A 13,251-nucleotide genomic window follows, 5' to 3' on the forward strand; every position below is an offset into this window, starting at 1 on the left:
CAGTACCTCCATCTATTTTATACCTTGGGAAGCTATAAAGGTTTGCAGGACAAAGGGCTCTACGACTGAAAGGTAACGTGTGACAACCTCTGCACCAGGTGTTCTCTATGCCTCTTTCATCTCTAGTTTATACTTTGATTCCCAACCAGACCACAGGCTGGACCAGGACCGCCACTGAGCAACAGGTGATGGCCATTAGGTTTCATCTTCCAGGCCAGCAGCTAGGAGCACTGTGATTGATTAGTTACGTCTGCCATTGGTGAGGCAAGGGGTGAGAAGTGGTAGGTGCAAAGGTGCCTAGTATTTGCTATCTAAGTAGAAGATACCTCATAAAAGTGTCCCGAGTGCATGAAGGCTAGAGAGGTCTTCACCTGTGGTCCATCCAAATACAGGCAGCTTACAGCAGTTAGTTGAGTGTGCCCCTGAGCTTCCCACTTGGCTGGGACTAACTTGGCTGAGTACACACAGCCCGTCTCTGATGGGGGTTCACAATTTGGAGGAGAGGACCCTAGAGGAGGAAGTCACAGGTGAAGGATGGCAGCACCTTCTGCTCTGATCTCAACTCATCCAGATCAACATGCCTGGCACAACCGCCCCTCACTCTCCTCACACTGAAGATCCTGTCAGGGCACCCTCCACCTTCTGCCTCTGTCGCAGGCACAGCTGTGAGCGTGGAGGGGACAAGGGGGCTGGTCCCCAGCACTGCACAGGTCCAGGCTCTGCATCAGCCCTCCCTCAGTGCCCAGGCCTGTGTGTGTCTGAATGTGTATGTGCGTGTCTGAGTTGTGTGTGTATGTGGCTATGAATGTGAGCGGTGTGACTGTACTATGAGTGTGTGTGTGTTTGTGTGGAGTGTGTAAATCTGTGTGTACAGAGCGGGACACTCCAGTCAGCCAGGCTGGTTCTCAGAACGGGGTAGCGCTCCAAAGCCCCAGATGTAGCAGGTACGTGCAACCAGGAACCCACTCTATTCTTCCCCGACCACCTGCCCAGACTTAATCCTCTCCCCTCCCTCACCCATTCCTCCCCCCGCATCAAGTAACACACAGGCAGAGGCCTCCCCAGCCAATGTGGGAGCACCAAGGCTGGCTGGCCAATGCCCCATGGTCCTGTGCCGCCCCAATTTCTCTGAACCCCTCTCACCCTCCTGGCCCAGCCCCCGGCCCTCTCCTGTACCCTGCTGCTCATCGATCAGCCCTCACAAAGCCCACACTCTGCCCGCCCTGGGGAAGCGGGGAGGACCCAGCCCTGGCAAAGCTGTCCTCACCTCAGTTCCCAGGCCTTCGTGGCAGGCAGGCACTGTTACTCCTATTTCACAGATGAGGAAACTAAGGCTCAGAAACACCGAAACCTGCATGGGCAGAGTTCCCTGGGTGTGCTGACTCTGAGCTCTGCCCATACCACCATCTCGTTTCCTTAATAGAACCAGCATCTTCCCTTCCCCCCATTTCTGGAGGATTTTTTCTGAAAACTCCTCAGCCCTAAGAAGTTTGCCGGGTCATCAGACTCTAGAATTAAACCAGTTCCGTGTCCACCGAATGCTGCACTTCTGCCTCCCAGGCCCTAGGCCGAGAACTAACCTGCCGCCAGCTGGGAGCGGTCACGAGCGCCCCAAACCTTTGACGATCCTGGGGCCTGCCCTGCAACTGCTTCTTGTCCACTGAGGTCAACAAAACAAACACAATACGAATGATAAAAGCATAAACGCTGAAAGGAAAGAAATCGGGCAAAATGCCAGCAAGAGTCTCTAGTGACATAGCAGACCAGACCTGATGTCGTTTTTTCTCCTTTTCCATTTCTCCCCGATGGGGCACGGGCTATCCTTCTAATGGGAAAAAATAACGATTGAACCTGAACGGATCCTAAAATACCAGGTGAGCAGTCATAAATGAGGCTCCTATTCATTTCTGCTGCCCGACCATGTCTTGGGGGTCAGAGGGGTGCACAGGGCAGTTCTGACCTCGGTGTCCAGGGAGCAATGCCCTTTTTCTTTCAGCCTCTTGGAATGGATTCCGTCTGCCTCTGAAGCCTCAGATGCTGTGAGTGGCAGGTACTCTGCCAACCACATTTTTGTTCTTCCACTGTGGATCAAAGGTCACTGAAAACCAGAACCAAATGAGCTAACATTTTAATTAAGTGACGAGGTTGGGAAGGTCGGAGCCTCCTGAGCCAGCAGCGTTCCTGGAGTAAGTCTAGGCTGCCCTTGGCTGGGAACACAGAATCATCCAGAAAGATGCCGCTCCTAGAAGCCTCCTCTCTGGGCACCCTGAGGGACCAGAAGCGGTCCCAGACCCCTGTCCCAATGCCCAGGACACTCAGGGCACCCGAGGGCCCTGCCCTGACCCAGGAAAGCAAACAGAGGGTGAAAGCTGCTGGCTAACTCCGTCAGAGTCTGTTCCTTTAGAAGCCAGGAGTGAGGCAGCCTGGGGCCCTGGGTTTCAACAGGGCAGTTTCCTTCAACCTGTGGCATGCACCTGCCCACCGCCTCCTGCTGCCCACCGCCTCCCACAGCCTCACCAGGACCACATCTGGGCTTACCCGCTTACCTCTGCAGTTCCCAGGGAGACCTTCCCATGGCACCCACACTCCAGCTCTGAAGCCCCCACCCCTGAGCCAATACCAAAAGACACCTCGAAATCCAACATGGTGCCCACCCACACCAATGCCAGACCCACTGCTTGGGGTCCATCAGTCCTGCCAACCCCAAACTCCAAGTCCTGAACCTCATTCAGAACAGCTGCTGGCCCGCAGCACCAAGTCTCGCCTGGCGCCTACCGCTAGCCGACCTGTCCAGTTGGTGCTGTCTCCCAGGGCCCAGGGACAGTCTGGGCTGGAGGCCAGATGGCCAGGGCAGCATTCACCCTCCTCCCACGTCCCAGCAAGGCTGGGCACTTCATGCCCAACTGGGAATGTGGCCACGGCGGCACTGCACCTTTCTCTCAGCCGGCACCATCTTATGCATCTTACCAGCAGAACGGCCCACCTTCTTTATCCGTCCACATTTTACATTAAACGCCAGCATATAAAACAGACAAAAGAGATACTGCTCTATGTAAGGAGGGGCAATATGGCCAAGAACCTCTCAGATCAACCACTGCCTTGCCTCACCTCTGAGAACCTCTGTGGAACCCCAGGGTTCCGAGGGGCATACTTTGAGAAATGCCAGTGTAGGCTTCTAACCGGGCAGCATGATTGGTCAGACCAGGCCTGGCTGGCAACTCAGAACCACCCTGCTGCCCATGCCACCCCCTGCCCCTCCTACCTGGAGGCTGCAATCTCCGCCTTCTGCTTGGCAATGGTGGCAGCCCGCTCAGCCGCTTCCACGGCCCGGTCCACCTTCTCCCGGATCTTGCTGGCACGCAGCGGGATGAGGTTCTTGCGCTTGCCGCTCACGAGGATGTTCTGCTTGTACTTGCCCTCCTCTTTGGTGCCGTCGGGGAAGGTCATGCAGCCGTAGCCGTGCCGCCGGTTGCTGGCCCACTCGCCCTCGTACTTGAGCCCGTCGGAGCGCTGGCTCACGCCGAAGCCGGCCCGCTTGTCGTTCTTCCACTCGCCCACGTAGGTCTCGGTGGTGGTGGCGTCGATGTCGTCCTCGATGACCGACAGCTCGGCCTCGCCCTCGCCCAGGCTGATGGTGGAGTGGATGTCGCTGGCCGTGGAGCTGACGGTGCTCATGCCCGCCTCGCTGCGGAACGAGCTCTGCTTGCTGCGCTGGCTGGCCAGGCTGCTCTTGGACTCGGACTTGCGCAGCTTCAGGCCGCTCAGCAGCGAGCGCCGGAACAGCCCCTTCTTCTTGCTCTTGAGGATCTCAGAGTCGCTGTGGGCCACGAGCACGAAGCCCCCCCGGGACACGGCCGGGGAGCCGGCCACCGCGGGGGAGGCGTCCGGGTGCAGCGCGGCGCCGTTGGTGTGCTCGCTGCGCAGAGAGTTGATGGACGTCCTCAGGGGCGAGCGGATGACCGCCGCCATGCCGTAGGGGACACTCTGCCGCACACCGTAGCCTTGGCGCATGCCGCCGGCCCACTGGCCCTGGTAGGTCCCTGTGGAGACAGAGGAGAAGGGATGACGGAGTGATGGCGAACGGGCATCTTACATGGTGGACAGAGACCCGATGGTCCTCCTATCGTGGGACAACGCAGTGAGGTCAACAGACTCACGGTGGTGCGTTTTTACAATGTACATCACTCGTGGTTATTTTATTTTTTTTTAATTTAAAAAATATATATATTTTATTGATTTTTCACAGAGAGGGAGAGAGATAGAGAGCTAGAAACGTCGATGACAGAGAAACATCGACCAGCTGCCCTTGTACAGCCCCTACCGAGGATGTGCCCGCAACCAACATACATGCCCCTGACCGGAATCAAACCTGGGACCTTTCAGTCCGCAGACCGACTCTCTACCACTGAGCCAAACCGGTTTCGGCCACTCGTGGTTATTTTTAAAGACACTTCTATCCTGCTTCTCGCAGTTGCATTTTGTTCTCTCCCTTAGAAGTTGGGGGGAAGCGGGTAATGGGAGGCCAGGAGTCTGTGGTGCACCTTCAGGAGCACAGAATCAAGGAGCACCTACACACGGGCCGAAGCCTCCCCAGGCCCCCCTCCCCCAGGAAAAACTGGAGGGACGCGGTGAAGAAGAAAGCGGAAGCGCATCCCGGTGAGCGGCAGCTTCAGGGACACAGATCTGGGCTGCAAACAGCAGAGGAACTACCTTCCCCACGGCCAGCAGCAACCAGGAATTGGGAAGAGCACTCGGAGGGGCACCTCTAACTGCACGGGGACCTCAGTGCTTCAAGGCCTTAAGGCTTGGAATTGGCCGAACCTGATGTCCCCGAAAGAACCAACAGGAGGGACTTGAAGAGACCTGTCACATTCCTAGCAGCCCTATTCACAATGGCCAACAGGTGGAAGCAACCCAGGAAGCATGCATGAGCTAACAAAGGGGGATCTAGCCACACGGGGAATGCCATTCAGCTCAAAAAGGGAAAAATTCAGGCCCAGGCTATGACGTGGATGAACCTTGAGGATATTACACTGAGTGAAATAAGCCAGTTACAAAAGGCCAAGAACTATATTATTCTATTTACATCAAGTATTTAGAATAGTTAGATTCATAAAAACAGAAAACAGAATGGTCATTGCCAGGGCTGGTGGGAGAGAGAAATGGGGTTGTTTAATGGAACAGAGTTGCTGTTTGAGGTGATGTATAAGTTTTGAAGCTAGAGGAGATGGTTGTATAACACTGGGAATGTAATTAAGGCCACTGAGCTGTGATTAAAAGGGCATGGTTTTTGTTATTTGTATCTTACCATAACAAAAGTAAAAGAAAAAAAGTCAGAAAAACTGAGCTCAGATTCTTGAACCTGTGGCCCTGTGACTTCAGGCAAGTTTCTGGACCTCTCTGACCCTCCGTTTCCTTATCTATAATAGGAGGTTAAAATTCCCCATATTATGTGTCAGTCAACCTCGATGCGCATCTGTCCTGTGTGTTATTAGAATTATTGCCAGGCCTTAGCAAAGCACTAATGAGGGGGACATTCTACCTACCTGGTGAGGGCTTTGGGGGGGAATGGGTGGAGGTTGGAGGGAGAGGGTTTCTGTCTCATTACCCTTCTAACTCACTATAGCAGAGGCTTAGAGACTACAAATCAGAGGCTCTGAGGCTAAAATTGGCTGATATACAGGTTTTATTTGCCCCATACAGCATTTTTATAAAAAACTGGAATCAACTGACATTTCAAATTCAAGAGATTTCACATAAAAGTTCAAATCTCTTGTTTCTCCTAAAAAGTACAAGACCTAGCTGCCCTGGGTCTTTCTTTTTTAAGACAGTAAAATGGACTGGAGTGCAGCAGTAGCTGCCCCATCTAGACAGGCACACCCCATCTGGTCTGCCCCGCTCCCCACCGAGGCCACCTCCTTTATTTACCTGCCCTGCATGGGAGGCAAAACCCAACTAAGTGTGGAATCCAAACACCTGGTCCCCAATGATTTGTCACTGACCAGCCCCCACTCCACACGGCCATCGCCCCCGAGTCAGAACGGGTCCTGACCACGCATGGGCTTCTCCGTCTCTGGGGCCTCATCCACACGGCCTGTGCTTCCTCAAAATCCCCACCCCCACCATTGCAATCACACCCAACCCCGCCCCACTGTCACCCCCTCCTCAATAACACTGGGCGGACACTCCAGCCCACAGGGCTCCCCACCAAGCGGCAGCAGCGTTGGGCCTGCAGCCACATCCAGGGGGGGACGCAGGAGAGTTGCCTGGGTTTGTCCACGTTTGCTGAATGCATCTTCCCTGCTCAACCAGATGACAAGCTCCCCAGGGGGAATGGGCCTTGCACTCTAGACACCTCCTCCCTCACCTGACACAAACCCAGCCCTCGGAGGAGGATGCGCAAACAGCCCAGAATGGGCCAGGGCCCCAGGGACCCGAGAGCCCTCTGCTCCAGCAGAAGCAGCCCGTCCATTCAAAGCGGCCCCGCCCCAGGTGTCTCCTGGGGGCAGAGTCTGAGGCCACATCCTTGTGAGCCTGATTCGTAAGCGGAGGGGTCACAGGAGGGAGGGAGGGCAGGGGGCAGCCAAGAGGGGGTGGTCTCAGCTGGACACCCGCCTCAGCCTGATGACGTAAGGGACTGAATGGAATCCATCCCACCCTGAGGTGAGGGGGTTAGACTTCTGAACCCCCAATGGTGGGGTTGGGGCACAGGGAGGCAGCTAAGGTAGGGAATAGACCGATGGCCATCAACACTGGAAGCTACCCCCGACTCGGGGCACTCTCTGCCCTCCTCCTCCTCAGGCGGCATGGCCCGTGCTGGGCAGAGCACACCTTCTCCCCAAGGAGGCAGTGCGCCTCCATGCCCACAGCACTCTCTGCACCACCACCCCAGGATCAGCCGGCTGGCTGGCAGCAGAGGACAGTCATGGAGGGCCAGACCAAGGTAGTGGCTGGCTGTGTCACTCAGCATCCCAGCATGGCTCATGCTGGGCGGAGACTCCAAGGCTTGCCTCGGTCCACGGTTACAAGGCAGGCTCTGCGGCCGGTGGCCTCTCCCCTGCCTGGGTGGGAGGTGGCCTGCGGGAAGCTGGCCCTTCACAAGGCCAGACGGCTGCCTGGACAGTGGCCTTTCTGCAGCCCCTGGAGCTGGCAACGGGCTGCCATTGCAAGGACTCTCACCTCCAAGGCTCATTCCTGCCTTACTGCCCCTTCTGCTTGTGAGCTGGGGGTGGCGCTGCCAGTTAAATCTGCATTTCACGTGAACAACAAACACTTTGCTAGGGGACACTGCATGGGACATAGCTATACGAGGGAAGATCGGGCAGATGATCTGAAAGCAAATTTAGCTAGCACCCCATAGGTTATTTTGCTGAATATGGCCACCCCACGGGAACCTCCCAAGGCGACACCTGGGTTTTGCTGAGACTCGGGTGCTAAGGAGGCAGCCCCTCCCACACCGAGGATCTCCTGCAAAGGAAGGAGACCAACCACCCTGCCCCCACACCGCTGCTTCCCTGCAAAGGAGGCGGGACTTACCGATAAGGATGGAGTGAAAGTTAAAGAGCAAAAGCAGAATGGACAGCCTTCCAGACAAAGCTGGGGCTGCTGTGAGAGGAGCCGGGGTCCTGGGTGCCAGAGGGAAGCCGGTGCTGGCAGGCCTACTCCTGCACGAATTTTATGCATCGGGCCTCCAGTGTATACATAATTTAAAATTCTCAAAATGAGACAAAGAGGAGCTGATCAAGTTCTAGGGGCTCTTGAGGGCAGAGCCAGGGCCTTGGGCTTTAAAACAAGCTCCTGTGGCCAAAGGGTCCTGCCGGGCGGTCCACCCAGAGGTGCTGGAGCTCTGGGGACTTAGGCTTATCCTCCTGCATGATGGAGGTGACCCCTGTGCCACACGCAGGTCCAAATCCTTATGTAGCACGCACACAAAGGTGCTGGGCGTGAGGGGCGGCCAGGCCTGCCTGCCCAGTCTGCAGCCTTGTTGTCTTTGCATTTCTGCCCCCCGTGGGAACATATCTCTGATTTCATAACTGACGTCAATAAGAAAATAGATTTAGTTATACAAAACACTCTCCAGATGAGCTCTGCTGGGATTGGCCTGGGCAGCCAGCCTCATGGCTCCACAGCAAGGGAGGCAAAGAGCAAGAGGGAGAGTGCAGGCCAGCTCAGCAAGGAGACAGCTGCAGCAGTCGATCCCGCCTGAGGAAGGCTCCTGGGGCATCTAGGTCGGCCCTCTGGGGGCCTCCTCTCATGCTGTCTTCTCTCTCTCATTGAGGAGGGTAGGAGGGAGCTCCCTACCGCCCAGAACACCAGCAAGACCTGGACAGAAGATCTGAGTGGACTTGGATAAGGAAATAAACCTCCCTAAACCTCGCCTGTCAAATGCCAACTGGAATGATCTAGACGGCGGGGAAGAGAGACAAGGCAAGACCACCAGTGGATCCCACACTGGAAAAGCACCAGCATCCCCCAACCCCCACCCCCACCAGGCACATTAAACCCGAGTTTCCGACCCCACGGGATGGTGCACTCAAGCATCTGCATTCCTAATGAGCATCCGGGCAAGGCGATGCTGTGCTCCGGGGACCCCACTCTGAGTTCCGCTCCAGCACCTGGCACAGCAGCGCGTGGCTTGTGTGGGCACCAGTGTTGTTTGGTTCTAAATCTGAAAACCAGAGCCCTGGGCCAGACCACGGCCTGGCTAGCTGAGATCTGGCCTCAACCCCAGCCCCGGCATACTGGGTAGTGTGGGAGTCAGCAGTAGCCAAGGTACCCGCACCTGCCTCGGGCCTGTGCCGTCTCACACATTATTTTCCTCCTCTGCAGCCCTACCCATCAGCTGAAGTTCTGGAGCCTTCACCACAGGCCCAGAGAACCAGCCTCATGGAAAATGCAGTCCCACTATGTGCTGGCCTCCAGAGTGGCCTGAAGATGCCCGGCCAGATGAAATGGGCTCTGACCCTTGCAGCCCCAGCCCTTGGTGCATGTGAGACTTGGCCAGGAGAACCCCATGTATAAGGGCATCCCCCTGCGGGCAACAGGCGGCATTTACAAAGCTCCAGGCCCCCTTTGTCACAGCTGAGCCAATGCCCTTTGTCCTGCCTTCCTGTCTCATCCATCCCAACGGTGGGCAGAGGGCCGTTTGACCAGGATGAAGATGTACCAAGTAGTACTTCAGTCCTCCTTTTGCTTCACAGTTCAACCAGGAAGTGGTTTTCCACTCTCCCCCCACACCCCCCTGTCTGTGAGCACAAATGTCAGAGTAAACTTTGTCCTCAGTGAGAAAGACCTCCACAGCAACTTCCCCGGGCAAGGGCCACCCCCAAATCACCAGGCCAGCAGGACTCTGAAGTGACCAGGGGGAAGCTACTGCTTCCCAAAGGTCCCTGAAGATAAGATGAAAGCCACCTGTTGTGTTTATATGCTTTTAAAAAGAGAGCGGGAGAGGCATACATGTCCCCAGGCCCCGACTCTGACCTAATGAAGGGGGATGGCAGGGATGACCAGGGGGCCTGTCACTGTCACAGCTCCCAGTGACTTCTCAGCAGGGCATCCTGGGCGTTAGGGATGTGGAAAAGGAATATCAGGAGGTGAAGCAACTAGTTCAAGGCCACCCCACTCAGGGGAGCAGCATCACGGCACAGGTGGTGTCCACTGTTCTGGAACCTTCCTTAGTTTACACTGTATCCTGGACTTACCGCTGCCTTTTCTACATCATTAATAATGGTTGCAACTAGTACAACATGTGAACGTGCTACAGTCCTACACATTACAAGCCAACCCTGTCCTGCGAATACTTAAGTAGTTCTCATTTTTTATAGTGAATCTTTGTACATAATGTTAAGTTATATCCTTGGATAAATTCCTAGAATGAAACTGCTTGATCAAAAGGAAGATTTTTTTTTTTTCTTACAGAGAGGAAGGGAGATAGAGAGCTAGAAACGTCGATGAGAGAGAAACATCGACCAGCTGCCTCCTACACACCTCCCACCAGGGATGTGCCTACAACCAATGTACATGCCCTTGACTGGAATCGAACCCAAACTTTCAGTCTGTAGACTGAGGCTCTACCACTGAGCCAAACCGGTTTCGGCCAAAAGGAAGATTTTAAAGAAGGTTTTTGTTTTTTTTATAAATTGCCCTTAGAAAAGACCACATAAGAGTGATTATTTTCCCCACATCATCACCAACACCGGAAAGTATCACTTTTAAAAATCTGTTTTAGCGGGCTCTGAAGAGTTATAGCTAGTGGAATTTGTTATGGGATGAAATATGTCCCCCCAAGTAGACTGTACCCACCTTTAGAGATGTAGTCTTTAAAGAAATGATTAAGATAAAATTAGGTTGTTAGGCAGTGAGCACATGAAAAGATGCTCACCATCACTGATCATGAGGGAAATGCAAATCAAAATCACACCGAGTACCACCTTACACCCGCTGTAATGGCTGCTATCACCAAACAAAAACCGGATGTGGGGAAGCAGGAACCCATGTGCACTGCTGGTGGGCACATAACATAGCTCACCCACCGTGGAAACGTCTGGCAGTTCCTCAAGAAATTAAACACAGAATTGCCATATGATCCAGCAATTCCACTTCTGGACATATACCACCACCACCCTCCCGCAAAAAAAAAAAATGAAAGCTGGGTCTCAAAGAGACATTTGCACACTCACTATTCACAACAGCCAAGAAGTGCAAGCAACCCAAGTGTCCATGGAAGGACAAATGGATAAAGCAAATGTGTCCATCCACACAATGGACTATTTCTCAGCCTTCAAGTGGAAGAAATCCTGTCACACACTGCAACACAAATCAATCGTGAGAACGTTATACTAAGAAAATAAGCCAGATACAAAAAGACAATTACCGTATGATTCCACTTACATGAGGTACTTAGATCAGTACAGCGAGTAGGAAGATGGTGCCAGGGGCTGGGGGAAGGGCGACGGGGAATTATTATTTAATGGGTTCAGAGTTTCATTTTTACCAGATGAAAAGCTTTCTGGAAGTGGTTGGGTGATGGCTGCACAACACTCTGAATGTATTTAAAACAGGTAAGCCCTGGCTGGTGTGATCAGTAGTGGTTGCGGCTCCTATGGGAGGCAACCAATCAATGTGTCTCTCTCACATCAATGTTTCTCTCTCTTCTCTTCCCCCCCCCCACTCCACTTCCCCTGCCTTAGTCATTTCCGTTTTCTTTAAAAACCAATGGAAAAAATATCCTTGGGTGAGGATTTACATAAACAAATAAATCAGTTAAGATAATAAATTTTATGTTATGTGTATTTTATCACAATTTTAAAGAGCGACCACCAGGGCTCTGGCCGGTGTTGCCAAGTGGTTAGATTGCCGGCCCATGCACGGAGGGGTTGCAGGTTGGATTCCCTGTCAAGGGCATGTACCTGGGTTGCAGGTTTGGTCCCTGGACCTGGTTGGGGCACATGCAAGAGGCAACCAATCAATGTGCCTCTCTCACATCAATCATTCTCTTTATCTCTCCCCCTCCTTCCCTTCCACTCTCTCTGAAAAACCATGGAAAAAAAATATCCTTGGATGAGGATTTTTAGAAAAGAAAAAGAGAGAAAGAGAGAGACCATTAGGGTGGGCCATGCTTCAAGAGGACTGATGTCCCTCTAAGAGGAAGTGACACAGGGGCACGTGCACAGAGGGACAACCCCGTGAAGAGGCAGTGAGAGGAGAGCCACCTGCAAGCCAAGGAGACAAGGAGAGAGGCCGCAGCAGAGCCCAACTCTGCCGGCACCTCGCTTTGGCCTCCCCCGCTCCAGAACTGTGAGACAGCAGGTGTTAGTTAAGACCCCAGAGTGATTTTCTGCTGTGACAGCCCTGGAAACTCTTACAGAACTCTCCGCCTATGTAAGCACAAAGTAAAAGTTAGGAGGACGAACTAAGAGAAAGAATGAAAAGTCATGTTGCCAAGAACATATATATTTTAAAAGAGAGCCTTCTCCCCACCTCTAGGACACAGGAGAAAAGTTTCTGGAGAAATAGAATCTGAAGAGCATGCCCGGGGGGGGACACCAGCAGAGAGGAGGGGGGAGGGGGGGGGGGAGGCATGGACCAGACACAGGACTATTAAAGGGAAGTCATTCTGAACTGAGACCCTGCCTACTTCCCCGGCCAATTCGGCTGACATTACTACACCTGGCACGAGAGGAGGGTCCTCTGAAGACTGAACCAGGCCAGCAGTGAAGGCATCCACATACAGAACTTCCAGCTCTTTGGTAAATGAACAGCCAAGGGTCATCAGACATTTGGAGAAAGCCTCCAACAGAGAAGACAAACCCAAAACATACAAATAAATGGGAAAAGAGTTTGTGTGAATCATGGAAAATGCAAAGTGTGGAAGAAGACATCAGAGAAGCCAGCAATTATACCTTCAAATCAAATACTGCATCCACAAAATGAGAATCAAATGAAGTAAGAAAGGAAACACGGGAGAAAGAGAAAGAGCTCCTGGAAATTAAAACCATGATGGCTAAAATAACAATTTTGGTCAATGAGTTGGAAGCTAAGTTCAACAAAAATCTTTCAATAAACTGGAACAAAGAAGTGAGCAAAGGAGTAAGAAATAGTGAGATCAGAGTCACCCAGAGGCCCCAAATCTAGTGGAACCTTGGTTCTTGATCTTAATTCGTTCCGGAAGGCTGCTTGAAAACCAAATCATTTTTTTGCCATTAGAAACAATGTAAATTGAATTTATCTGTTCCAGACCCACAAATGATTCCCTGTTTTAACTTTGCTTGTATACAATGCATGTCTAATGTACTACTTAATCTATAAACACTTTAAAAACAAAAAGGACATGAAATGTATAGTAAAAATGAAAACTCAATAACAGCAATAAAAGTAAAAAAAGAAGAAAAAAAAAGAAACTATTCACAGCACAATTACCCAAGATGTTAACATGAGGTTTAGTGGTAAACTGACTCCTACTTGCACTTTCTCCCCTTTGTTGCCTGAGAGACAGGTATCAGCGTGAAAGGGTTGAAAACCAAATTGTTCAAGTGCAAGATGTTCAAGAACCGAGGTTTGACTGTAATAGGAGTTCCAGAGATCAAGGAAGGAAAACCACCAAAGGTACAAAACAGGAAAGTGCTCCAGAATTGCAGGATATGAGTGTCCAGGCTGAAGGGGCTCAGTCACCTGGCATGAGCAAGAAAATGACTCATCCTGAGACATGGCATTATGAAATTTCAGAACTCCAATGAGCAAAGATCCCAAATG

The 13,251-nt window shown here is 52.5% G+C and overlaps 1 protein-coding gene across 1 annotated transcript in view; it reads right to left on the minus strand.

The window, feature by feature from the left end:
* JPH3 (junctophilin 3) overlaps window positions 1–13,251 on the minus strand; it is an 88,512-nt gene that overhangs the window by 59,581 nt on the left and 15,680 nt on the right. The window contains exon 2 of the mRNA XM_036440500.2: window positions 3,263–4,040. Within this exon, the coding sequence (XP_036296393.1) occupies window positions 3,263–4,040 (778 nt within the window). The remainder of the gene's footprint in view (window positions 1–3,262; window positions 4,041–13,251) is intronic.

The sequence above is a fragment of the Pipistrellus kuhlii genome, unplaced genomic scaffold (genome assembly GCF_014108245.1).
Source record: "Pipistrellus kuhlii isolate mPipKuh1 unplaced genomic scaffold, mPipKuh1.p scaffold_m20_p_17, whole genome shotgun sequence".
Classification (NCBI taxonomy): Eukaryota; Metazoa; Chordata; class Mammalia; order Chiroptera; family Vespertilionidae; genus Pipistrellus; species Pipistrellus kuhlii.